Source organism: Stenella coeruleoalba (assembly GCF_951394435.1).
Source record: "Stenella coeruleoalba genome assembly, chromosome: 13".
Classification (NCBI taxonomy): Eukaryota; Metazoa; Chordata; class Mammalia; order Artiodactyla; family Delphinidae; genus Stenella; species Stenella coeruleoalba.
In genome coordinates, this window is record NC_137159.1 from 69,602,953 (window position 1) to 69,629,388 (window position 26,436).

The 26,436-nt window shown below is 48.5% G+C and overlaps 1 protein-coding gene across 1 annotated transcript in view; it reads left to right on the forward strand.

Moving 5' to 3' along the window:
• The window catches only part of CIB4 (calcium and integrin binding family member 4), a gene marked incomplete at its 3' end in the record, with an annotated part of 36,297 nt that extends 12,281 nt beyond the window's left edge, over positions 1 to 24,016 (forward strand). Inside the window, 4 exon segments of the mRNA XM_079940940.1 lie at positions 13,800 to 13,941; positions 22,994 to 23,031; positions 23,035 to 23,103; positions 23,924 to 24,016. Of these exon segments, the coding sequence (XP_079797066.1) occupies positions 13,800 to 13,941; positions 22,994 to 23,031; positions 23,035 to 23,103; positions 23,924 to 24,016 (342 nt within the window).
• Positions 24,017 to 26,436: the final 2,420 nt, after the last annotated feature.

A 26,436-nucleotide genomic window follows, 5' to 3' on the forward strand; every position in this document is an offset into this window, starting at 1 on the left:
ATTAGTTTCCTATTTAGATTTCCAGGTTCTCCTTGGAGGCATGAGATAGATAGGGCCGTCCACTCTGGGAATCTGAACTCTGCAACCATTAAAATGATAATTATATTAACTATGTAGCAGCACGGAAAAACATTGACGTCTCATTGGGGGCGGGGCACAAAATTAAAAACTGGGCTGTTAGAGATCCTTAACCCAAGTCAGTGATGAAAGATAGAGCCCTGTGACGCATCGCTAGAGACCGCTCTCCAAGTTGACATAGGTGCATAAACATCATTTTGCATGCGGGTTTTCAATAGGCACTTGTGTGTGTCGTCCAGTCCGTGTCCTCCATCCTCCATGAGGGTATTGTGTGAGCACTTCCCCAGATGTGCGGTGCGGCGGGGGCTGCAGAACTCCCAGTGGCTCCTGTGAGCCGGCATCAGCTCATCCTGTCACACCCCCTCAAATGCCAGGATTCGCAGGACACTTTTTACCCTTCCTCTCGGTCGTCCTTGAGCCGCATTAACACCAGCCATAAGCATGCTCTTGGCTCTCAGCCTGGACCCCTGTGGTGACCCAGGGGCTTAACATATCTGTGTGCATTTGTTTGTTTGTTTTCATTTTGATCCAGCGTCTTCCCGGAACACACTCTATGCAAAGAGCTCAGGTCTGAGGGTCAGACAGACCTGAGATCACATTCTTGTTCTTCCCCTTACTTGGTGAAGTTATAAAAGCTTTCTGCTCCTTGGTTTTCTTCATCTATACAATGAACTTAACTATATCTGCTGCTCGGGTTGATTTAAAGGATAAATGGGACAACTTACGTGCATGTGACTGACATAGCGCCTGATATACAGTAAATGTTTAACAAGCACCAGTTTCTCTCCTTCCTGCTTCTCTCCTTGGGCCCAAGGGAAAGTATGGATAAGGTGTAGTGCCCAGAGGTCTGGCCAACAGTAGGTGCTCAGTGAACGCCTTGGTGATGATGAATCATGGCTGGCTGGCTGGGCCCTTAGCAGTCAAGGGCGGGCTGCTGGGGGTGGGCCGATGTTCCCAGGATACAGGGGGAAGAGCAGAATAGGAAGTTGGGGGTTTCAAAAGTCCAATAATCCAAAATATCAGGGACTGAAGTAACACAGGACCTTTGAGTTGCTTTGGTTTGGATTTTCAAAGAGTCACTGGGCATCACAGGAGAGAGAGAGTAGCAGCTGCGGGTGACAGAGGGGCTGTGGTGTGAGCCCATTTCAGTTTATATCAGTTGAGTCAAAGTGAGGGGCAAAATAGATCAACTGTTGTCACTTAGATGTATTAACAAAAGAGAAATTGTCATCCTGACGCAAAGATACACATGTTACAGAGTTCACAGGGGAACATGTTCCCAGGGTGCCGGGGGTGAGTGTCCCCAAACAGCTGCAAAGCAGCCCCGACACCATCTGAGGAGCCCTCCTGCTTATAGACAGGAAGGCAGCTTATTAACAACGGGCCGGCACCAGGAGGGCTGGGGTCAGGGCAGCCCTGCCGCCCCGTTCCCGCTCCCATGAGAAGCAGAGTGGCTCCCGATCTGGGCTCTTCTCTGAACTGTCTGCTGCCTGGTCTGCCCTGGGGTGACATCATCGCCTTAGTCACCGCTTCCCGCTCCGCACAACCTGCCTTTAAAGTACAGGTACAGATTGTGTTTTAACGGGTTTTCATATTGGCTGTTGGGAACTTTGTTTGCCTTTTCCACAGAAAAATAGCAATTTTTTTCTTGTTATCCTAGTAATTCCATAAAGCAGCAAAGCTAGAGGACTGAACCAGGGAGTCGTTCATTCAACAATAGCACTTTACTTGGTGCTCTGGTAGAAGTGGTTTCCATCAGAAGGGCTGAGGTGGTAAATGGAAACATTTCCTAAATAAATCTGGCAGAAATTGGACGAGGGAAGTTAGAGGGAAAACAGTTAAAGGACATGCTTGTAGCAGAGACAGTTTGTCACAGGTGGAGGTGACTGTGAGCGATGAGAGAGCAGGAGAGGGAGGCCCACGTGGGTTGGGGTGATGTAACTTGCCTGCCTCTGCAGGGCCCAGCCACAGCCTGTTGGCTGCGGGGAGGGGCGGGTGGAGGGAAGTTAGAGGGAGCAGAAGGGAGCTTTGCGAGGTGTCTCTGCAAAACACGTGTTTTCAGGCTGGGTGTTTGCCCTGGAGCGAGGCTAGAGGTTGCCCGTGCTGTACACCCCTACCCCGGTCTTTGCTGGGTGGGAAGCTGTGTCCTGGAAGGGACAGTACGGGGCAGGGGAGTGGGGTAGACAGCATCTGATGTCACGTCTCTGCCATCTATTAACACTGTGACTTTGACCAGGTCACTTAGTGTAGTACATGGGTAGCTTACTAAGGCACAGATCCTTGGGCCCTGCCCCTAGAGGTACCAACTCAAAGCCACTGGTGGGTTAAGGAAGGTGAATTTCGATTAAAGCTCCCGGTGGGACTCAGCCGCACAGCCGGTGTGTTAGCTTCTCTGTGATTCCTTATCGTCAACTGCAAAATGAGGTTATGCCGAGGTCAGCACTCAACACGTTAGCCCCCTTCTGGCCCTTCTTCTCACCAAAGCTGCTCTCCTTTGAGTTCCCTGGAAATTTCACTTGGAGATGATGCCTCTGGCTGTAGTCAGCAGTTGTCCCTATAGGCACCCATGGGAGCCAAAACTAACATTTCTGTGCCCATCGGCAGGCAGGGTCAGCAACTGGCAACACTTGGGAGCTTTAGATCAATCACCCTGCCAGTCCCTGGGGGTGCTGGTGATGCTGGTGATGCAGAGGGGGGGACAGTGCAGTGGGGTGGAGAGAATTACTGATGATAAAGTTTATTGGGGGCCTGCCAGCACGAGGTGTTCGGCAAATATGATTTCATTTGATCCCCATAAAACCCCATGAGCAAAGTTATGATTCTGCCCATTTTACAGATGGGGAAAAGGGGAGGCTCAACGATCTGCCCAAGTTCACACAGCTTGTCTTGTCATTCTCGTTACCCAAGAACTTGAATATTGTTTAATGTGTTGTAAGACACTGTAGAGTTGATCTCAAGTTGTTAAAATGCTAATGTACAGATGTGAATAGACACTTCTCTGTAATGTAAGTTTTGTGTCTCCTGTAATAGGTTTGATAAATAAGTGAGGGGACAATTGGTCTTTTGCTTCTCTTTTTTTTTTCTTTTCTTCTTTTTCTTTTTTTGCTTGGACAAGTTACACTATTGAAAAATTGAGATCATATTAACCTCTAAATCTGCAAGATACCGGAATCTTGTAGATGTCAGATAAAGAGTTATAATTTTATTTAGAGTCAGTCTGACTCCAGAGCCTCTGCCCCTTCCATTCCCCACCTCAAGCCTCCTACAGCACAATGCCAGGCCCCTGGGCCACCCCCAAAAACTCAGGCCTGCAGTCCCCTGAGCTCCTCCAAGCTAGCAGATGGCTCTTCCGGAAGGATCCTCGGGGCATTGGCAAGTACCTGTGGGCCTAGAATCTGGGGAGAGATAGGTGTGGTGGGTCTGAGTTCAGGCCACGTGGTCCCATGGATGTTTAATAATATTTAGCATTTTTACTGCATTTCCCCCTGATTTGTTTCATTAGCGACCCACCTCCATCTGCCAGCAGGACACATCCTCAGCCTGTCCCTGCCAACCCATCTGTCACCGGGAGACAGCTCCCTAACAGGCCTCTCTGTTTTTAGACTTCAGGAAGGTTGAACATCTGAAACATAGAGCCTGTCCCTTTCTTATAAACAACTAGCGGGAAGGATGCCTCTGGGGCTTGGCCAACAGAGAAAGTACATTCACCTAAGCGAATTTCTCATGCCCTGTGCTCCCTACCCCTAGCTTCCCTGAAATGAAAATGCCAGGCTTCTCTCCACCTGCTGAAGATCACACAGGCCAACCTGGGCCTTTGAGGATTCAGGGTCCAGGTTAAGCCCCACTGTTGCCCTCCCCTACTTAACATTTTTATCCAACCAGGTGACCCCAGGGCAGCCTGGAAGAGGAGGAGACAGCTGGGGGGCATGTGGAGAAGGAAGGGGAGGCCCTGCTGCCTTGCCTGGTTCCCTGCCCACCCACCCATCCACCCCCAGCCCACAGCACCTCCCACTGTCGCACCACATCACTCCCTACCTGGTCTGGCCTTGATTCCTGCTCTGTCTCTGTCTCCTGCCTGGTTTCTCCTCCCTGCCCTTTGTTGGTCCTACCGCCCAGCAACGTTAGCTTGTCCTAGTTCTTGTCCTTTCACCCTGCTTGGACTTGATTCAGACCTTCTCCTACCCTGTCGGTGTCTGCAGAGATTTCTTTAAGTGCCTAGCCTGTGTCCCGTGGAAGACAGAGGTGGCGTCTCCAGCACTTTGGGGGCCCCAGGACCTGGGTCAGTACCTGGCACACAGTAACTCACCTATGCATTTGCTACAATGGCTTAAAATTCAGGCCACGAGCCTGTGTCTCATCCCTAGCTGAGGAAGCCACATCCTTCAGTTCTGCTGGTTTGTCCTCTGAGCAACTGCCAACTGGCATGGGCATGGGGCTCAGGGTAATGCCTCAAACCCTGCCTGCTCTGCATGTGCAAGAATGCGATTTTGAGAACTTTTCTTGGGAAAAAAAATGCATACCCAGTGCAGTTAAGAGTAGTACTGTAGACAAAGCACTGACTTAGGCGCTTTCCTCCTCCTTCTCTGGGCTTGAGTGTCCTCTCTTTGTGAAACGTAATGGTAATAGCTATCCTGCCACCTGCCTGTGAGACAGTCACAGCCTAACTCAACACCTTGCACACAGTAGGCGCTCACTCACGTTGGGTTTGGGAACTGACTGCATGACTCCAACTCAATACTGCCACCTTCTGGTAGAGTTACTCTAGTGCTGAAGGGTGACTCGGTTCAGACCCAGAACTAGGAATTCCTCCTGGGCAACAGGGTTGAAGGAAGAGAAGCCCTCCAGTTCAGCCCAGAAGCTCCATCCACCTGTGGCTTCCAATGCTCCAGGTGACAAGCTCATCCATTTCCCAAGGGGCAGCCACTTCCCAGGTAGCACAGGATTACAACGGGCTCCATCATCCACCAGATGATAGACCCGGAACTCCTGACTCTCTCTCTTTTCCCCCAGTGACCAACTCCCACCATTGGATAAGGGCCTTTTTTTTTTTTAAATAAACATTTAAGTCCTTTCTTTTTTAATAGAAGTACTTAATGCTGTTCATTTTCCTGTACACACTGCTTTCACTGAATACCACAAATTTTGATAGGTTGTGTTTTCATTTTTATTTAGTTCAAATTATTTTCTAATTTCCCTTGTAATCTCTTTGACTTTTTCCAAGATATCTTCCTAATTTATTGATTTTGATTTATTGATTTTCTAATTTATTGATATTGATTTCTAATTTAATGTTGTGGTCAGAGCATATTTTGTGTGATTTAAATCCTCTTAACTTTATTGAGACTTGCTGTAAGACCCAGAATATGGTCTATCTTGGTAAATGTTCCAAGTGCATTTGAAAAAAATGTGTGTACTACTGTGCTGGGTGAAGTGTTCTATCAAATGGCAAGTAAGTCAAGTTGGTTGATAGTCCTTTCAAGTCTTTTATATTCTTAATGACTTTTTTCTCTATTGTTCTATCAGTTACTGACAGAGGAATGTTGAAACTTCCAGCTATGTAATTGGATTTGTCTCTTTGAAAGAGTTTAAAATGAGAAAAAGATCTTTTATATTTACTTAGATATTTATCACTTCTGGTGTCCTTCATTGCTTCGTGTAGATCCAAGTTTCTTCTGGTATTTTCTTCTCCCTGAAGGACTTCTTTTAATATTTTTTTAGCTCTGGTCTTCTGCTGATGAATTCTCTAAACTTTTGTTTGTCTGGGGGAAGAAGAAAGTCCTTTGCCCTTAGGTTTGAAAGATATTTTTGCTGGGTATAGAATAATTGGATGAGAGCCTTTTTTCTTTCTCTCTGAGAGTATCACTCCATGTCTTTTGACTTGCTTAGTTTCTGACAACAAATCTAGAGTCTTTTTTTTTTTTTTTTTTTGGCTGCGTTGGCTCTTTGTTGCTGAGCAGGGGCTTTCTCTAGTTGCAGCTAGTGGGGGCTACTCTTTGTTGTGGTGCACGGGCTTCTCATTGTGGTGGCTTCTCTTGTTGTGGAGCACGACTCTAGGCACGTGGGCTCAGTAGTTGTGGCACAACGGGCTTCAGTAGTTGTGGCTCGCGGGCTCTAGAGCACAGGCCAGTAGTTGTGGTGCACGGGCTTCATTGCTCCGCGGCATGTGGGATCTTCCCGGACCAGGGCTCGAACCCGTGTCCCCTGCATTGACAGGCGGATTCTTAACCACTGTGCCACCAGGGAAGCCCGAGTCATTTTTATCTTTGTTCCTCTATATGTATGTGTCCTCCCACACCACCCCCCAATATATTTCTCTTTATTGCCGGTTTTTGGCAATTTGATTACGCTGTGCTGTGGTGTGGTTTTCTTCAAGTTTCTTCTGCTTGGGTTCTGTTGAGCTTCTTGGATCTATGGATTTATCGTTTTTCCTTACCATACTTTCCTCTACCTTCTGGAATATGTGTAGCATATTTATGATTGTTGTTTTAATATTTGCACGTGCCTATTCTGTCATTAGTGTCATTTCTGGATCTGTTTTTATTCATTGATTTTTCTACAGGTTGTGGATCTTATTTTTCTACTTTTTTGCATGACTGGTCATTTTTTATTGGAATCTGAACATTGTAAATTTCATATTGAGGTGTTTAATGTTGTATCCACTTAACTGTTATCCAGTTTTATTCTTGGATGCAGTCTTGTTACTTGAAATGAGTTTAATCCTTTCAAGGCTTGCTTTCAAGATTTATTAAGGCAAATACTGTATACCTTTCTTATGTAACCATGGAACACTTATCAAAACTAATAACAGGGGCTTCCCTGGTGGCGCAGTGGTTGAGAATCTGCCTGCCAATGCAGGGGACATGGGTTCGAGCCCTGGTCTGGGAAGATCCCACATGCTGCGGAGCAGCTAGGCCCGTGAGCCACAACTACTGAGCCTGCGCGTCTGGAGCCTGTGCTCCGCGACAAGAGAGGCCGCGATAGTGAGAGCACTGCGATGAAGAGTGGCCCCCGCTTGCCGCAACTAGAGAAAACCCTCGCACAGAAACGAAGACCCAACACAGCCAAAATATATATATATATATTTTTTAAAAAACTAAAATTAAAATTGGTGGAACACTACTAAGTTACAAACTTTAGTTGGATTTCACCAGTTTTCTTACGTTTATCTTTTATCTGCTCCAGTGTCCACTCCAGGATCCTACATTACGTTTAGTCTTCCTGTCTCCTTAGTCTCTTCTGATCTGTGACAGTTCCTCCATCTTGTCTTTCATGATTTTTTGGAGAGTACTGGCCAGGTGTTTTTGTAGAACCTCCCTCAATTTGTGTCTTCCAGATGTGTTCTCTTGCTTAGTCTGGGGTTATGGATTTATGCAACCAATACCACAGAAGTGAAGTACCCTCCTCATCACATCGTATCAGGGGACACATAATATCAATACAATCAATTACCAGGGATGTTAACTTTCATCACTTAGTTACGGTGATGTTTCCAGGTTTCACCACTGTAAAGTCCCTTAGTGCACAGAGCTAGACAATATACGTGTATATAGTAACCCATGTATGCTAAGCACTAATATTTATTTCTATATCTATCCTTCTATCCATCTATCTAGATACCCATGAGTTCCTACTCATTAGTCTCTGACTAATCTAGCACTCCCTCTCTTGCTTATTTGTAAGTTATTTGCAACTGTAAAGAGCCCTTTTTGACTCTGCGCTTGCTGGAGAAATGGTGAGGAGATGTTTTTAAGCTAAGTCCAAATATTTTCCCTCTGACTTTCATCTTCAGATCAAATTTCTTGTTCAATAACTTTGAGAAGACCTTTTTGAGAAAACTTAGTTTTTTTGGCAGGGACTGAAATCTTTTTATTTACAAAGTATAGTTTGTGTTTCCAAAAACATCGCCAGCATTTGGGGTTTATTTTCGCCTTCTTCAGTTTTGTCATGCCTAGATGGGGATTGCACTGCCGTTACCTGGATACATTTCTATACTGACATGTTTATATTCCCTTGTTCAGAACACCTTCATGCTAGGGTATATGTTATTCTTGAAACGGGAAGTGTTAGTTTGTCAATTGTCATCATCTTCCTCTGGAGGATTGAAGACTTCTAAATGAGTGTGAAATTTTATGCAGACTATAACTCTCTGGATGGGTCTCAAATTTTATCGGTTCAGATTTCAGATTGTTAAAGTAATAGCAACAAAACTCTGGAATACTGTAAACTGGAACTGTGCTCTTTTTTTTTTTTTTTTGCGGTACGCGGGCCACTCACCGCTGTGGCCTCTCCCATCGCGGAGCACAGGCCCCGGACGCGCAGGCTCAGCAGCCATGGCTCGCGGGCCCAACTGCTTCGCGGCATGTGGGATCTTCCCGGACCGGGGCACGAACCCGTGTCCCCTGCATCAGCAGGCGGACTCCCAACCACTGCGCCACCAGGGAAGCCCGGAACCGTGCTCTTTAATGAGCCTTGCTCCCCTTCCTGCCTCTTTCCAGCTGTTCTTCTGTCTGCTGGTGGCTGGGCTGGACCGGAGGATTCTGGCTGAGCTGGCGCTTGGCTCCGGGTGGAGAGATGGGAGAGGCACAGAGGCAGCCTCCCCTGGGCCCTTAGAAACTCTCCCTGCAACACCATCAGCAGCCCTCTGCAGGGAGATGCATGTGTGCCAGGGACGCCTGGTCACAGGGGCAGTCAGCGCCTTGGGATCTCCCTCTGGGAAGCGAGCCGCCGGAAACCTGGGGGAAGGGAACTTGGCGTTGTTGGACCAGAGACAGGCTTGGGACACTCTCCTGGCAGGTGCCCGCCGGGCCTCACAGAGAACTCTACCGGTCACCGCAGCCTCCAGGGCCCGGACACAGCTCTGGCCCTCACGCTGCAGCCAATACCTGCCCTGCTCCTCACTCTGGTTCCTCCAGCATTCTCCAGCCTGATGGCCCCATGCTGCCTTCCCCTTCCCCTCTGGGCTTCTCCCTCCTTCAGCATTTGCTCCTGTCACCCTAGAGCTCTCAGAGGCCAGGGGCCAGTTCTTTGACTTCAATCTGGGCTCCATTTTTGCCCTTCTTGTCAAAAGAGGTTTTTCAGGTCATACACTTGGCCTCATCACCACCTTTCTCTTTTGATAGTTATGTGGCGCAAGGCACTGAGGTGGGAACCGTACCAGGCAGGTTCAGAAGACCTGGGTCCTGGGCTCCCGCTCGCTTGCTGAATGACCTTGGGCAAGTCAGCCCCCCACCCAGGTCCTCATTTCCACATCTGTGACATGAGGGGGTTAGTCTAGATCAGAAACCTCCAGACATTTCTGATCACGCATTCCCAGCAATAAAAAAATACGGAGCATGCGCCCATAATAATCATATGTTCACTTATAAACTCTATACCCTTACTACAAGACTAATATGTTATGAAATAAACATGCAAAATAAAAAGTTAAAATTAAAGATTGCGTAAAATATTTTTTACATAAATTCTCCTTTATTTTCTATAACAAAATTTCCTCCTTTCACAATTTTATTGTTTGCTTATAATTAATAACAACAGTGTCAGGGAAAGCCATGTGATTGGATATGCTTCATTTCTCTTTGAAATCTTGCTTTAACCCTTTGAGATAGAGCCGTTTAGAAATCTGGTCTAGCTGAGTTTGTTTTCAATGGCTGTTGTAGTTGATCCAAAGAGAAGAGATACATTATTTGCTATATTAAATTACAGTACTTATTTTCAATCCCATCCACCAATTAAAGGCTTTTGATTGAAATTAAGCTAGCAGATGTCCATCCTCCATTACATTAGTCAGCGGCTCTTACAAGATAATTGGAAATCGTTGTGTTTTTATATTTTTAACAAATGGACTCAAACTCCACTCTTCATTTGGATCATTTTCAAACAGATTAGAAAAATCTGTTTCTAATATTTTTCAGGTGTGCAGACAGAAGCATCTTTATAGGTGAGATCACATGTTTTCAGCAACAAAAATCTCATTTTCAAAACGTTCCCTCCAAGGCATGAGTTTCTTTGGAAAAGCAAATACCTTCTCACTCACTGTTAAAATAAGTCACCTTTACCTTGAAGAGTCAGAAGAATTTGAATTCATATTTTGGTGGATATCTCTGAAGTAGCAAACTGTCAACAGCCACTTATCATAAAAAGCTCAGCAAATTTAGAACTCTTGTCTTTTTGTACAAGAATAAATCCTCTTCATGTTCGATGGCTATTTTAAGTGGTCTGCCAATAGATAAACAGCAAACCTCCGTGTGGTTCAAAAGATTTTCATAGTCACTTTCTTTCTGATTACAAATCATTTTATAAGTTTTACTATATTTTAAACTCCTTAAAAAAAAGAAAAAAACAATCACATCAATGCATCCTACAGCACTCGTGTACTTCTGGATCTAAGTTCTTCACTACAGTAGCCTGAAGGGAATGCTGCAGGGAGTAGTTCCACATGAATCTACATCATTGCAGCCTTACCCAGAATCCATTTCCATCAGGAAGCAGCCACTCCGTCAGTGATTACACTCAGACAAATCTTCCCATAAATGGTGTCTTTATTAAGGAAGTAATGTACTGTTCAGTCTACATTGTCTCTTTCCTTTAGTGACTCACAGAAATGTGGTTCTTCATGTGTTTCATTATTGAAACAGAATCTAGGGAAACCATGTTAGAAGCAGCTGTACTTTTCTTCAACTATTTAGCAAATTTTCCACAGTGTGAATTTTGTTCTAATGCATATTTCTGTACACCTTCAGCAGGATTTTCTCTGCATCTTCCAACAGAATCTGTGGTCACCGTGTTCTGTTCATGTACTGTTCTCGCTACCAGCAGGTGCCACACCAACAGCTGGCTTCCCAATCTCTGTGAAACAAGGGGTGTGTGTGTGTGTGTGTGTGTGTGCAGGTGGATAACAGTTACGTGACATGGGTCTAAGGGGGAGTGAATTGATTTCCTGGTAATTATTCTCCCCTCCCCCATCACTCCCAGCAAAGCCAAGTAGTGGGGCTGCCCCGAGGGAAGGGAAGATTGGTACATCGTTCAGCGGTTGGATAGACGCTTAGGCAGTGAGCTTGTTGACCCACCTTGCACCTGTCTGAGTGCAGGAGAAGAGAACTGGAGCTGGGACTTCTCATTATGTCTGATTGAATTCTCCTTGTTTCTACCTCATAGAGAAGAGCTCACATTTTAAGCAGGAGAGGTATCTGCCCGTTTTCTTGTTCACTTGGCATTTGTGTTATGAGCATTATCTTCAATTGTGGTTTCCTTGCAGGAATCTTGTTAAGCCGCCTATCCACTTGTGAGAGTTAATTTAGTTAAAATTTGGCAAAGTTATCTGTAAAGGCACTTAGCGAGGTGGAACACATCACAGAAGACTGCCCTTAGCAGGATTCATCTGAGGCAGGCAGGCCAAGCTTTTCTAGGGGAGGTGGAGGTTAAAAGAGGGAGGAGACAGGAGCTGGTCCGGAAGATCTAACGGGGCAGCCTGGATTCTCCTGGACTGGCCACTCCTCCAACATATATATGTATATACAGATATATATGGGATTAATCCTGTCACCTGAGAATCCTATCTACAGTGAAGATTCCTGGGTGTACTGGTTTACTAAGGCTGCCATAACAAAGTATCACAACTATGGAGACTGAACAACAGAAATTTACTGTCTCACAGTTCTGGAGGCTGGAAGCCCGAGATCATGGTGTCTGCAGGGTTGGCTCCTCCTGAGGGCTGTGAGGAAGAATCTTTTCCGTGCCTCTCTCCTGGCTTCTGGTAGTTTTCTGGCAATCGTTGGCATTCCTTGGCTTGTACACACGTCACCCCGATCCCTGCCTTCACCTTCACGTGGTGTTCTCCCTGACTGCATGTCTCTGTATCTAAATTTCCCCTTTTATGAGGACACCATTCATATTGGATGCGGGGCCCACCCTACTTCATATACGCTCATCTTAACTAATCACGTCTACAACGACCCTATTTCCAAATGAGGTCACATTCTGAGGTACTAGGGATCAGAGCTCCAACATATAAATTTGAGGGGAGCCACAGTTCAATCCATAACACTGGGCTACACCCCAGACCTTCTAAATCAGGATCTCTGAGGGTGGGAGTCACAATTCATGGTTTTAAGAAGGACCTCAGATAACTTGTGTGCTCACTAAGGTTTGAGAACTGCACAGCCACGTGGGGTGATTCAGAATGTCCTCTCTCGCTTCTCAAATATATAGGAATACCAAATAAAATTAAACCATAGATTTTAACATTGTAGCTGAGTTCAAAAGAAATGAAAGAGAAATTTTCATGACCCCAAAATGGAGACATCAAAACCAGAGAACGAAGTGTTGGCTGAAGCTAGGGCAGCCCTAAGGAGTGACAGACAAGGACAGGGGCTCAGAGAGGCTGGGGACGGGGTTTAGTGAGGGAGATGATAGCGCCGTGTGTGCAGTCGAACTAGTCCTTTTGCATGAAGCCTGGAGCCTTGAAGAAATACCTTGTCAGTGAAAGGGGACTAGAAAAATCAACTAAAGATTCGTTTCAACTAACTAAAAATTTGGAATACTGAGGAACTGCTGTGTGAATTCGCAGAATCAAATAGCTTCCTTAGCTGAGATGCATCTAAGGAAAAGGAATTTTGGTTGGTGAGAAGGGAGGGATCAGAGGTCATTTTGGAACACCAGAACAGAGCTGGGATCTGGTAAGGCCTGCCAGCAGGCAGGGTGAGTTTAGGGCAGGCATGGGCTGGGCCCCTGAGCAATTGCGGGCCAAGGAATCTTAGCGGGTGGGGGTGGATTAGAGACACAGAAAGCAGGAAGACGAGGATGCCAAAGATGGACCTGCTACTTTTAAATATTTCCAAGCTTGTTCTGTGACTTTAACTCTCATTAGATCTGCCCATCCCTTCTAACCCACAGCCCACCCCACCTGCCCATTCCTGGGGCCTGGATGGAGAGTAGCGAGGTGACCTTGGTGAGCTGCCTCTGAACGGGTTGAGAAGTGGCTGGGGTGTTTGCTTAGAACATTGTAGTACCAGCTCAGAAGGGACCGCTCATGAATGACCCTGGCCAGGCCCAATTTAGGGGAATCAGAGTTTCTAAACTCACATGACCCTTACTCATTTGGGACTCGAATGTGAGAACGAGCTGGTTTAAAAATGAAAATTGCTGTACAAATTATAATATCTGTAGACGTTATATAACAACTTCCAGCTACCATCTGTTGAGTGTTATTTATTAGTCATTGTGCAATTTGAAACCTGTCCTATTTAATCCTCACAACAAACCTATTAAGTAGGTATAGTATTATCCCACCCTATCCTGTAGATGAGAAATCTCAGGCCCTGGAGATTATGTAAAATAATCACTAGTAAATAGTGAAGCCAGGACTGAAGCCTGGGTCTGTCTGACTTCTACATCAATACGTTGATAGTAGGTAACTCTGGAGAGTGAATTATAAACAATTTTCATCCCATTTTTAACAACCAAAAAATGAGGCTGTGGAATGTACGTGCAGGAGATGACAGTGGGGAGAGTGATGTTAAGCGTGGTCCTTCAGCCCAGGTACCCTCCATCGTGTCCGTGGTCCCGGCTTATTGACCCAACATCTACGCCAATATTTAGGTTGCTGTTATTGTTTTCTTCTCAAACCCAGGACACCGTGCTTCTGATAGATTAACAAGACCCAGGGAGGCATGAACCTGACATGGATAAGCCTCCCTCCTCTTTTTCCTCCTCCCCACCCACAGGTCAACCCTTTCAGAGACCGAATCTGCAGAGTGTTCTCCCACGACGATGCGTTCTCCTTCGAGGATGTGCGGGGCACGGCATCTGTGTTTAGCGAGCAGGCCTGCCCGAGCTTGAAGATCGAGTACGCCTTCCGCATTTACGGTGGGTGCTGTGGGGATCGAGTGGTGGGACAATTGCCATGGAATAAATACCGCAACTGGAATCCATCGACGTCAACGCATTGGTGTGATGATGTTAGTTGGGGTTTCCTTGAGTATTCATGGGCACTATGCTTCTCAAGTGCTGTAGACTTTTTTTAACGGTTGAGGAGTACTACTCTCACGGATTGATGACTTCCCCTCCATGCCATCAGAGGCAAATGGAGTCATCGGTGTTGATATTTCATGACCGTAGTGTGGGCAGGCCAGAGAGAGAGAGAGAGAGAGAGAGAAAGACAGGGCTATATATGGGTATGAAGGAGTTATGTTTATTTTGAAGAAGTTAAGAGATTTAAACACTGAAACTAGTTCAGCCACTAAATAGCTAAGAAACCTTGGACACATCATTTTAATTTTTAGGGCCTCAGGTTCCTCATCTTAAAAATGAGGGGGTTGAGATCATCTCTGAGGCCCTACGGCATTTTTTGTTTCTGATCTTGTCTGGGAGCCACAAGGCTCCGCTAAAGTTCTGCTCTGTAGCGGTTTCACGAACCCTTCCTCACGAACACTTAGCACATCCAGGATCCCTGAAATTCTCAAAAGGGACCAAAAGGAAAGAAACAAAGCCTTCAGACAGACCACATGCAAGGCTTCAGGCTCATCATGACAAATCTTGGCCCAAAGGACTTGTACATTTAGGTTTGTATAGTTTGGCATCTCACCACCTTCCTTTTCTGTCAGCTCCCCCTCTGTCTCCACAGGGTGGACACCATCTTATTCCTGCCTCACCCAAGCGGAGTTGGATAGAATGGGGTGGAGGACTTTTAAACCAGATGCACCTATGAGAGCTCAGTGTTCCCATCTGTAAAAAGGGCTTAATGATATTTTTGTATCTGATATGTTCTCAAGCTTAGTATTCAGTAAACTCAAATGAAATCACACGTTCCCCTGCTGAGAATAGCTGAGTAAGCTTCTATCATACTGTCACTTCTGCAGATAGCTACTATAAACTCTAAACGAAATATAAATATCAACTACCTGATGACACTAGAAAGCTACCAGAAGCAGAGTTGACACTTGAAAAAAGGAAATGGTACTGGATGGTTCTCCCCCTTTTAGTTTTTTACTTTTTTAGCCTGAAGGTGAGCTTCGGTAAGTGGCATCATGGACTGATAGAAACCCTGATCTCTTTCTGACTTGAAGAATCAGAGAGTTTGGGGCACTTTTCCCCTCAAAAGTGAAAAGAGAGTAGAGTCCATGAAAGAAATCCAGAAGAAGGGAGGCAAATTTTGTGTAAAAACTATGAACAAATCTCATTCTGACCTCTAAACCATATATACCAGGGCAGACTCAAAGCAACTCCGGTAAGGATAAAAGAACTGAATGGAGATTTGAGCTGCCACTGCATTTTAACAAGGTCCCTGTGTGACAGGGTTTGCAGTTTAAGTCCAATCAGTTGCCCAGTAGAATCAAAATTTCAGCACTCTTTGGAAGAATATAACAGAATCCAGAGTTTCCACATAAAGCATTTATAATGACTAAGATACAATCCAAAATTATTCAATATATTAAATTTTTTTAATGATTCATTCTCAAGAATGGGGACTGATTCCAACATCCCAGATATTGGAATTAGCTGAGAAGTGTCTTTGAACAGTTATTATAATCATGCCCAATGATGTAAGAGAAAATATGCTCCTGATGAATGGAAAGATAGGAATTCTCAGCAGAAAAAGAGAAACTATAAGGAAGAATCAAATGGAAAATACAGAACTCAAAAATAAAATATCTGAACTAAAAATCTGCTGGATGGGCTTAGCAGGAGAATCAAGATGACAGAGGAAAGAGTCAGTAAACCTGAAGATAGAGATCAACAGAAATATAATCCAATCTGAAGAACACAGAGAAAAAAATATGAAGAGAAAAAAGGAACAGAGCCTGAGGGACGTGCTGGACAACCAGAAGTTCAAACATATATTTAACTGGAGTCTCAGAAGGACAGGAGAGAATGAACGGGGCAGAAAAGATATTTGAAGAAATAATGGCCCCAAGTGTCCTAAATCTGATGACACACACTTACAATGAACATCAGGCAGGGTGAGTACAAGTGAAATCACACTCCCCAACTCAGTTGGCTTAGTCCCCACCCCCATCCACTAGTCTTCCTCCTTGTTTACCCCACGTATTTCTGGGAGTCCCCAGCGAGTTTCCAAGGTATTCAAGGAGTTCTGGTTCACGAGCTGTGCTACCCTCTGTCAGGCCTTCCACCACAGAGCACATGCTGTGCTATCTCTAGCCTCTTCGGTCTTCTGTCAGTACTATCCTGGATGGGGAAGCTCTTCTGGGTGGAAAATGCTGGCCCAGGCTACGTGCTCTCTTCAGGTTGTAAGTAACAGGAATTTACCTGTGTAAAAGGAGTCAGATGGGGGCTTCCTTGCTGACGCAGTGGATAAGAATCTGCCTGCCAATGCAGGGGACACGGGTTCGAGCCATGGTCCGGGAAGATCCCACATGCTGTGGAGCAACTAAGCCCGTGCACCACAACTACTGAGCCTGCGTTCTAGAGCCTGCGAGCCACAGCTACTGAAGCCCGTGTGCCTAGAGCCCGTGCTCTGCAACAAGAGAAGCCACTGCAGTGAGAAGCCTGTGCACCGCAATGAAGAGTAGCCCCTGCTCGCCGCAACTGGAGAAAGCCCGCGTGCAGCAGCGAAGACCCAACACGGCCAAAAATAAATAAATAAAATAAAATAAACTTTTTTAAAGACAACAGATGAAGAGCAGCAGTACATTAGTTTTCCATCGCTGTGTAATAAGTCACCACAAACTTAGTGGCTTCAGATGACACATATTTATAATCTCACAGTTTCTGTGGGTTAAGAGTCTGGACACAACTTAGTCGGTTCCTCACCTTAGCGTTTCACAAGCCTTCAGTCAAGGCTTTGGCTGGCCTGCATGCTCGCCTAGAGAATGCTTGACGGGGGATGAATCTACTTACAAGCTCACTCCAGTTGTTGGCAGAATTCATCTCCTTGTGTCTACAGAGCTTAGAGCCCGGGCTTCTCTCTGGCTATTGACTGGAGGCTGCCCTCAGTTTCCAGAGGGTGACCTGTGCTTCTCGTCACATGGGCCTTCCAGCATGGCCACTTGCTTCTTGAAAGACAGCTAGGGAGTCTCTGGAGCCAGTCTGCTGGCAATATAAGTGCCCACCCACACAAGAGGGGTATGTGGATTATACAAAAGCGTGAACGCCAAGAGGTGCAGATCGTGGGGGGAGGAGGCCATTGGAGCTTGTTCACTATAAGCAGCGTGGAACCCATGGTAGAAGTGAAGCAGGCCTCCCGAGAGCCTGGGCTGCAGCTGGAAAGTGGCCAGGAAGCGAGGTAGCTGCTTCCTCCTTTTCTCTCTATTGCTGCTGGTCTCTCATCTCTGCTTCTCTCCGTGTGCCTCCTCTTTCTGCTGATCTGATTAAGCCTCTGTGCCTATGGGCCAGAGATGACCACCCTGGCCTCCACATGGCCTTTGGGCTTCACTATGACGGACCAGCCACAAGCATCTCTGTTTCTCAAGAGATGCTGATTGGCTCAGCCAAACCAGGGATCCAGCTGCCCCTAGGTTAGGGGACCGACCTTGTCCTATAAACCACAACCAAGAAGAAGCAGAGTCACAGAAATAAACATGGCTCCAGAGACCAACCACTGGGGGTGGAGATGCTGCTCAGAAATGGTAAAGAGTAGGCTGGGCAGATGTTCCAAAAGATGTCTGCCTCAGCGGTCTTTCCGTGGTTTCTAGAGCTAAACAAACAAAAACACCCAAACCTTCAGGGAACTTAGAAGAGTAGCAGGTTCTCTTGCTGTTCAAGCCTCAGGAGCTCAATTGTGTTCAGCTCAGGAATGGGGAGAATGCCCTTCCTCCTGAAAAGTCAGACAGGGTCCTCAGGTCACATCGAGGAGCAGACACTCTCTGTCCCCCACACTGTCCCTGTATCTTCCCCCCGGCCCTCTCTCCAGGGCCCCCTCGGGCAGTTTCCTTCCTCCTTGAGCTCAAGTACAGAAACAAAAAGCACAGAGCCTTCATGCAAATCAGCAGTGCGAATAGATGCCCGGGGACTCATAAACTCCAAGGCTTCATCAGCGAGACTCGGGCAAATCTGAATTCTCTTCGGGCTCAGAAGATTTGTTACCTCACAGAGCTGTCAGCGAGATGAAAGATGGGCCTGGTGCCTGGCCTGTGACGGCTGCTCTATACATTGAGGTGGTCGTGGTAGCAGTGAAGGAAGAAGAGGAGGAATAAAAAGAAGGGTCAGGAGAAGGAGGAAGAAAGGAGAGGATGGTGTTGGTGATGGTCTTGATGATCGTTCTTAGCCAAAGTCTGAAGACCTAACTCAGTGTTCTAACCCCTCATTACACCAAGTGTGGCCTAGGTACCAGCAGCATCAACGTTGCCAGAGAGCTTGCCATAAATGCAGAATTTCAGGTCTCACCTTCCACTTACTGAATCAGAATCTGCCTTTTAACAAGACCCCCAGGTGGTTTCTCTGCACCTTAAAGTTTCAGAAGCATGGCTCTAACCCACTGGTTCTCCCACATGGCTGTTCACTGGGATTACCCCCGGAGTTTTTAAGGCCTATGGTCGCTTGGGCCCCAGCTGCAGAGATTTGATATAATGGTGTTGGGTATGCCCTGGTTGGTGGGCTTTTCTAAAACTCTCTGGGTGATTCTTTTATATATATATATAAATTTATTTATTTTATTTATTTACTTCTGGCTGTGTTGGGTCTTTGTTGCTGCATGCAGGCTTTCTCTAGTTGCGGCGAGCGGGGGCTACTCTTCGTTGCAGTGCGCGGGCTTCTCATCGCGGTGGCTTCTCTTGTTGCAGAGCACGGGCTCTAGGCACACAGGCTTCAGTAGTTGCGGCACATGGGCTCAGTAATTGTGGCTTGTGGGCTCTAGAGCGCAGGCTCAGTAGTTGTGGCACACAGGCTTCGTTGCTCCGCGGCATGTGGGATCTTCCCGGACAAGGGCTTGAACCCGTATCCCCTGCATTGGCAGGCGGATTCTTAACCACTGCCCCACCAGGGAAGTCCTCCCTGGGTGATTGTAAGGTGCAGCAGAGTTTGAGAACTACTGCTCTGACCTACTGTATCAGTTAGGATTGCACTTAGTTATGTGTAAGAACATCCCTGTTTAAAAAAAAAAAATCCTGGATTCAGGCAGTCCAGAGCTGAGGTAATGGCTCCCGGAAGCAACCAAGGGCCTGGCTCCTTCAAGCCTCCTAATCTCCCGTCTTTAATGGGACTGTTGTCCTCAGAGTCACCAGATATTTTCTGTGCCTACAGGCATCTCGTCATTCCAGGCAGGAAGAAAAAGGGACGTGAGAGGGGATAAGGACAAAATGGACGTTCAAAGTCACAGACGAAGTCTACTCTTCTTTCACAGACTTTCTTGGAAGCTCCACCCAGCAACTTTGGCTATAACTTCATTGGCTGGAACTGTGTTACATGGTCACGCATAGCCACAAAGGAGACTGGAAGGTTGAGTATTTTAAGCTGGACATGGCGTCATCGTGAACAAGAATTGCAATTCTGTTAGGAGGAAGGAAGGGGTGAATGGCTCTCGGTCAAGTCCAGCAGGCCAGCCACGCCTACCAGGACATACCCACTGGGCTCCAGTTTCTGCTTTGAGGGACCCTCCTGGCCTCCAACGGATCGATCCCCTTCTCTCAGCACCTCTGGGGAGACTTCCTACCTGTCAGAGACCAGCATCCCAGCACTACTTCCCGGCTCCAGTCGGCACGGCTTCCACCAGGTGTGAATTACCCTCAGCCAGAGCACCTGCAGCGGATCCTCCCAAACCTTCCCAGGATCTGACACAGGGATGCTAGTGGCTGGGAGAGGCGAAGAGGCAACTCAGTTCCGTGGGAATAGTGGCGAAAGCCTGCCTTGCCTCGCTCCATCCAATGAGCTAATTTTTGTGAAAGTACTTTGTAAATTGCAAAGAATAACATGACAGAGAGACTGGGATGATGATGGTCAGAGGCTTTTGGGGGGACATGAAGGCTGAGCCCACCAGCTCTCTAATCTCCCTCGTTGCTGGGAAATAGCAAGAAGAAGACCCTCCTCTCCCCAGAGTGGCCGGACGCAGGTCATGAGGCTGCTGAGGCCACACGGGCTGGCCAGTCGCCTAGAGCTCCCTGCCCCCAGCCCTTTCCCAGGCTGTTCTGCCCTTGCACCACCAAAGAAGGAGAACTGTCCAGGACTACATTTTACTCCAGCAAATTATTCTGTTTTCAGGTGGCTTGGGACCAAAGCCATGTCGCTTTGCTGCAGTCTCTGCATATGGGAGCTGGGCCAGCAGGACTCCTGGGGACAATGCGGGGCCTCAGGGAGAGGCTGCAGGGCTTCTCATCAGCAGTGCAATGTCACTGCGGGGACCCAGTCTCCAGTCCCTCCAGTCCAGTGCTGGCCCCTCTGCACCTCCCCCACCAGATCTGATCCATTACCCATGGCGTGTCATAGCAGAGTTGTGCAGGGAGGGCTCAGATGGACATCTTGGGCCTTAGCCTCCGGCCCCTGTGGCTGATAAACATTCAGCCAGGGGAGAGCCCCCTGCTTAAGGGGTTAGTGCTTAGTTGTACCTTCCACATCCATACCCTTCCTGGGGAAACAGAGACAAAAGTCTAGGCTCTACCACGGAAGGATCCTATGACATCAGCAAATGCACTCCTCCACTCTGGGCCCAGCTAAAATGGGACGTTTTAGAGTTACGAGTGATTGAGAGCATAGACTGACCATAGAGTCAGACTTCCTGGGTTTCCTCTTGTTTCCATCGCTTACCAATGTGTGACCTTGGGTGGTTCATTCATTCACTCACTCAACAAATATTCATTGAGCACCTGCTCTGTTCCAGGCACTATTCTAGGAGTCAGGAACACAGTAGTGACCAAAAGATAAAACCTTCTGCCCTCGTGGAATTTATGTTCTGGTGAAGGGAAATAAACAAGCCGACAAGTGAAACATATAGTGTGTTAGGTAGTCTTAGGTGTTGGGAGAAAACAAAGCGGAGAAAGGGACAGGAAGTGTAATTTCAGACAGGTTCTGAGCAGTGCCCTGGGGGAAGCTGGCATTTGAATAAAGACCCAAAGGAACTCTGGGGTGAGTGTGTTCCAGGAAGGGGGAACCACAGTGCAAAGGTCCTGAGGCAGGAGCGTGCCTGGCCCTATGGAGGAATGGCAAAGAGGCAGAGTGAGGGCAGGGTGGACCTCGGGGATCACGGTTGGGACCGGGCTGTCCTCTGGCTAAGATGGGAGGCTGTGAAGGATGAACAGGACCACTCTGCCTGCTGAGTGGAGAAGAGACTGAAGGGGGCAGACTGAGAACAGGGAAACTGGTTAGGAGGCTGCTGCGGGGTCTTAGAGAGCTGTGATGGTGGCTGGACCAGGGTGGAGGCAGTGCAGTGAGGAGGAGACCTCAGCCTGTGTTTACTGCCTCTGGAGCTAGACCTGGGAGGGCGAAGACAGTCCAGGATGACTCCAACCTGACTGGCCAAGAGACTGGAAGGGTAGAGTTACCCATTCGCCAAGGGGCAGCTCTGAGTGCTGCAGGTTAGGGGCCAGGGTGGAGGGGGGCGTATCAGGAGTTGGGTTTGGACAGGTTGAGTTTAAGAGAACTGTTAGTCCTCCAGGTAGAGAGGGCAGGAACGCAGGTGGTTATATGAGCCTGGAGTTCAGGGAGAAGCCCAGGCTGGAGACACAAATTTGGGATTCATCAGTGTATTGATGAGGTAATAGGCTGAAATGAGATTAAGGAAGTAAACATGGTTATTTAATCTCTGTGTGTCTCAGATTCTGCATCTGTGTTATGAGAATTAAATGCAGTGAATACAAAGCACTTAGACCATAGCCTGGCCCCTCTGTTTGTCATGGTGGTAATTATTGTACCTGCCTAAGTTGACTGCATTTACTGCATGGCTGATGAGCGGTTCAGGGACTGTGTTGGGTGTCCCAGGGGAGGGCTGTCAAGAATGTCAGTACCATTGTCTCATCCTGGCATTCAAGGCCCTTTGCAGTTTGGCTCACCTTCCAGACAACCTCTGACCTTCTCCCAAGCCTCCACCCCCCTCAAAACTAACTGATCACCTGGTGTTGTTCCTTCTCTGCCACTGTCCCCAGTGACCCTGACCCTGACACCTCCTCCAATTGCCATCTCTGCAGTTCCATTTAGTGCTGCTCTGATGCCTCTTCTTCCAAGAAGTCTTCCTCATTCACACCCCCAACCCCAACCAGACAAGAACACGCCCATCTGGAAACGCTTGGGGTCCTTGGGATGCCTGTTCCTCTCTTCCTGGAGCCAAGCCACTCGGGCACCTGACGGTCTTCCCTGCACCCCAACCCAGCCTGGGAGCTCCCTGTCGGCAGGACCCAGCCTGGTGCATCTCTGTGCCTGATGCAGGGTGACAGGAGCAGGGACTTGTGCCCAGGTCCTCTGGCTCCAAAGCCAGGCTGCTTCCTACTCCTCCTTGCTGCCCAACTCCTAGCCACCAAAAGATATACTGACCTGTAAGTTCCAGGGTTGGAATTTCCACAGCATGATGGTAGATGTGGGACCCGGGGACCAGCCTAGCCAGGTCTGAATGCCAGCCCTTTCACTTCCTGGCTGTGTGGACAAACCAGAAAACCCTCTGTGCCTCAGTTTCCCTTTGGTAAAGTGAGACTCATAAAAAGTTAATTGTGAAGATTCAGTGAGTTAAAACAGGTGAAGATCTCAGGAAAAGTCTGAGCAGGTAGTACAGACCCAACCAATGCCTATTATTATTATTATTAAGCAACACCTTTGCCTGCAGCCTGCCCCTGCCGTTGCTGAGCCCCACCCCTTAGGCCTGCCCAGGTCTCCCTGAGTCCCAGGTTCTAGGCCCACCTGGTATAGTTGGGCTCTGCGGGGCCTCCCAGGGGCTGGTGGGAGTCTGTAGGTCCTGGCTGGTGCCGTGGCCCCAGGACTCTTGGAGGCCGAGGAAGCCCGTTTCCTCTCACCCTTCCTCTCAGGCCCCGCCTCCTCTTTGCAGATTTTAATGAGAATGGCTTCATCGATGAGGAGGACCTGTAGAGGATCATCCTTCAACTGCTCGACAGAGACGACGCGTCAGAGGACCTGCTGACCGACCTCAGCAGCCACGTGTGTGCCCTGGGCCACGGGACGGTGGCTGGCGTGGGCCCCGCTATCACCTGAAGCCTCTTGATGGCAGGCAGGGTGAGGGGCACTGAGGGATGGGTGCTCACTGGAAGCAACTACTCCCAATTTTCTGTCCTTCCTCCAGGATCATGACTCCCTTCCTGGGTCTCCAGATCAGTAGCCCACCCCAAGGGGCCCTCCCAGCAACACTGCAGCCACTGCAGGCAGGTGGGCCAACAGCAGGTCAGCCTCAGGTGCACACTTCACAACATCCCCTCTCCTACATTATTCCAGCACAACGCCCAGGTGTCCTAGAGTGACAGTCCAAAGTACGGCAGGACATGAAGACAACCATGGACCCATTTGTCCTAAGACCATGAGAACATTTTGGTCTGGATGGGAAGTAGGAGCAGATAAAACCATGAGGGCTCATCGCTGCCTCCCCACCCTGACTGAGCCCCTTGCCGTGCAGAGCCCCTGCCTGTGACTGGGTGACAACAGCGGGTGGGGGATGTCACCCTGTCCATCACCCCACACCCGTTCTCACTGCCAAGTTTGTCCTGGAGGCACCAAGAGGACTCTTCCCATGATGAGACCAGCCCACAAGGTCCCAGACAGCCACGCACATGACCTCATCTCTCTGCACCTCCGTGTCCTTGTCTGGGGCAGGGGTAGAGCACCTGCCTCCCAGGGGACTCCAGGGACGCTGAGCACCCAGCGAGAGCGTGGCTTATGGTAGCTCTCAGCATGTGCTGATTGCCCCCCACGCCTGCACCCCCATCTCCCTTTCTGATTCTCTCGCTGCTTCTGCAACCCTGTCCAGGTCCTGAATGAGTCAGATCTGGACAATGACAACATGCTGTCTTTCTCAGAGTCTGAACACGCGATGGCCAGATCTCCGGACTTCATGAATTAAGGTGTTCTGGAGTGAGGGGGGGATGCCCAGCATAGTGGGGGACAAGAAGCCCCCCCCCACAGTCTCCCTCAGCCAATGGGACACCTTGGTCTTCCCAGTGAGGTCATGAGTTTCCAGGGCAATTCGCAGATTCTTTCAGAATCAGCAAAACTGGAGCTTCTGAGAAATGAGGTAACCTGGAAAGAGACAGGGAGTGGGGTTTCAAAAGGCAAAGGGGAGATTGCATTCCAGGCTTTGCAAACGACGTGGGTGGTCCAGACTTCAGGCGCGGTCCCTCTACAGCCAACGCAAAGCCCGCTGGGCTCCAGGACTGACCTGGGGAGTTGCCCTTGCCCCTGTTGGTCCTGCTGCCATGCCACCACAACCTCCAGTGGTCACTGGGAGCTGGTGATTGGCATGGAAATGTGGGGGGGGGGGGAGCGGCAGGGATGAAGAAGCTGGTGATAGAGCTCAGAGAAGAGCTCAAGCATTTCCAAACCTTCCATCAGGCGGAAGGGGGCCTTAATGGTCGTTAGCTGTCCAAACTCCTTTGAGACAATCGGCCATCTCCATACTGGCTGTATTTAACAGTCTTATTTGGGTCCTTCCAGTTGTGGGAAACATACCACCGCTGAAGGCAGCCCGTTTCATGAGGAACAGCCCTTTTAGGGCAATCTTCTCGCACTGAGCTGCATCTGTTTGCCTGTGTCTGCTACTCCTGGGCCCTTTCTGCCCTTGGTCTTCAGTCTAGGTGATTTTGGTAGCAAGGAAGAGTGCCCACTCAAAATGGTTTAACAAACCACTCAAAAAAGAACAAAGACAGCTAGACCTCAGAGAGCACCTGGTCGGGGGCCCAGAGTCTCTGCCTCTGTCCTCAGCAACTCTGCACTTTGCTTTACGTGCAACCAGCCATCTCTGCTTTGTCAGACGTGAGGCCAAATGTGGCCTCCACAGCGGCCAAGTTTATGTCTATTTGGCTCAGTGAATGTCCCTCAGCTCTGGCTCCAAATTCTCAGAGAATCTGATTGGCCAACTCCAGGCAGGTGTCCAGCCCTCTTCCAACTGCCTGGCCAGAGCAGAGGGCCCTCCATCCCAACATGGCTGCCAGAGGGCTTAGCCTGGGCAGACTCTCTAAAAGAGGATCCACACTTGGACCACCCCCCCCGCCCCACAACCGAGGTAATTCCTCTTCCTCCATAACAGCCCAGCACATGACTGGAGCTGGAATCCTGTCTGCCTTGAGTTTTTTCTTTGAATCTCTCCCGTTTCTTCCCACTGGTTCCAGCACCACAAGGTTCGGACAGCCTTTGCATTCTAGAGCTGCTCAAAGGAGGCTTTGAGTTGGCTTGGGAGAGCTGCAAACTGGCCATCACTCAGAGAAAGGGACACAAGAGGTATGAACCCAGAAATCAGAGGGGGCTTTACAGCTGCAGGCTCGAGGTGGCTAATGGAATTCTTTCTTTCCGCTCCTTTCGGATTCACTTCTGGGGGTGCTGATGTGGCCCCAAATACCTGCTCTGGCGGCCTTGAGGGGGACCCCTGGAACTAGGAATTCAACCCCCTGCGGGCGGGGCGCTGGGGGAAATCTGACTAGAAGAATGACTTTGTCCCCATCCCTCCCTCCCTTCTAGAATATTGTTTATTCAATAAAGCAGAAGAAAGGCCTTTCCTTTTTTCCATCAGTTCATCCTTTTTTGAGTGCAGGGTCATATAGAAGGACTTTTTATTAAGAACTGCTCATTCCAGGGCTTAAGTTCTCCAGTGATGCCAAGACTGGGATGGCCAGTCCTTTTGAGGTCAATACATGTCACAGCAGGGACCAGGCCAAATGGGATGAAATTCACCAGGAAAATACACGTCCTGCCCTCCCTTCCCTGGAGCCTCCGCCCAGCCTCTCTTCTCGACTCTTGGGTGCAGGCTGTACAGAGCTACGCGCTGAGCAGTCTTTCCAATTGGCGCCTGGCTTCCCAAGATATCTTGGCCCCCCTCGGCACCCCTGCACTCTCGGGACGCGACAGTGTGTGACCAGCGATCAGGGTTTATTTGCTTTGCCCTTCAGCCAAACCCTGGAATGAATTTGGCCACCACAGGGGCTCTTTGGGGCCCAGCTGCTCTGGCACTCAGGAGAGGCCCCTTAGGGGTTCTCTGAAAGCTGTCAGATGCCTACCTGATGCCCTCAGAGGAGGAGGTGTCTAAATGCTGGCTCACAGGGGAAGGTCTGTTTCACCCTCCGTGTACTTGAACCTGCTGTGGTTGCCTTGCCTTTAGGGGAAATAAGAGCCCTATGGAGTCCCTTGATCAAATCCAGGAGGTGCTGGAATGTTGGAGAATTCCTATGGTGTGGGTACACACCTGACCCAAGGTTCCCATTCTAGATCCTGTCTCCAGAGGGGCTGTCCCCTGCATCCTGTGCCCTGTCCCGCAGACAGGAGGCCTCCCAG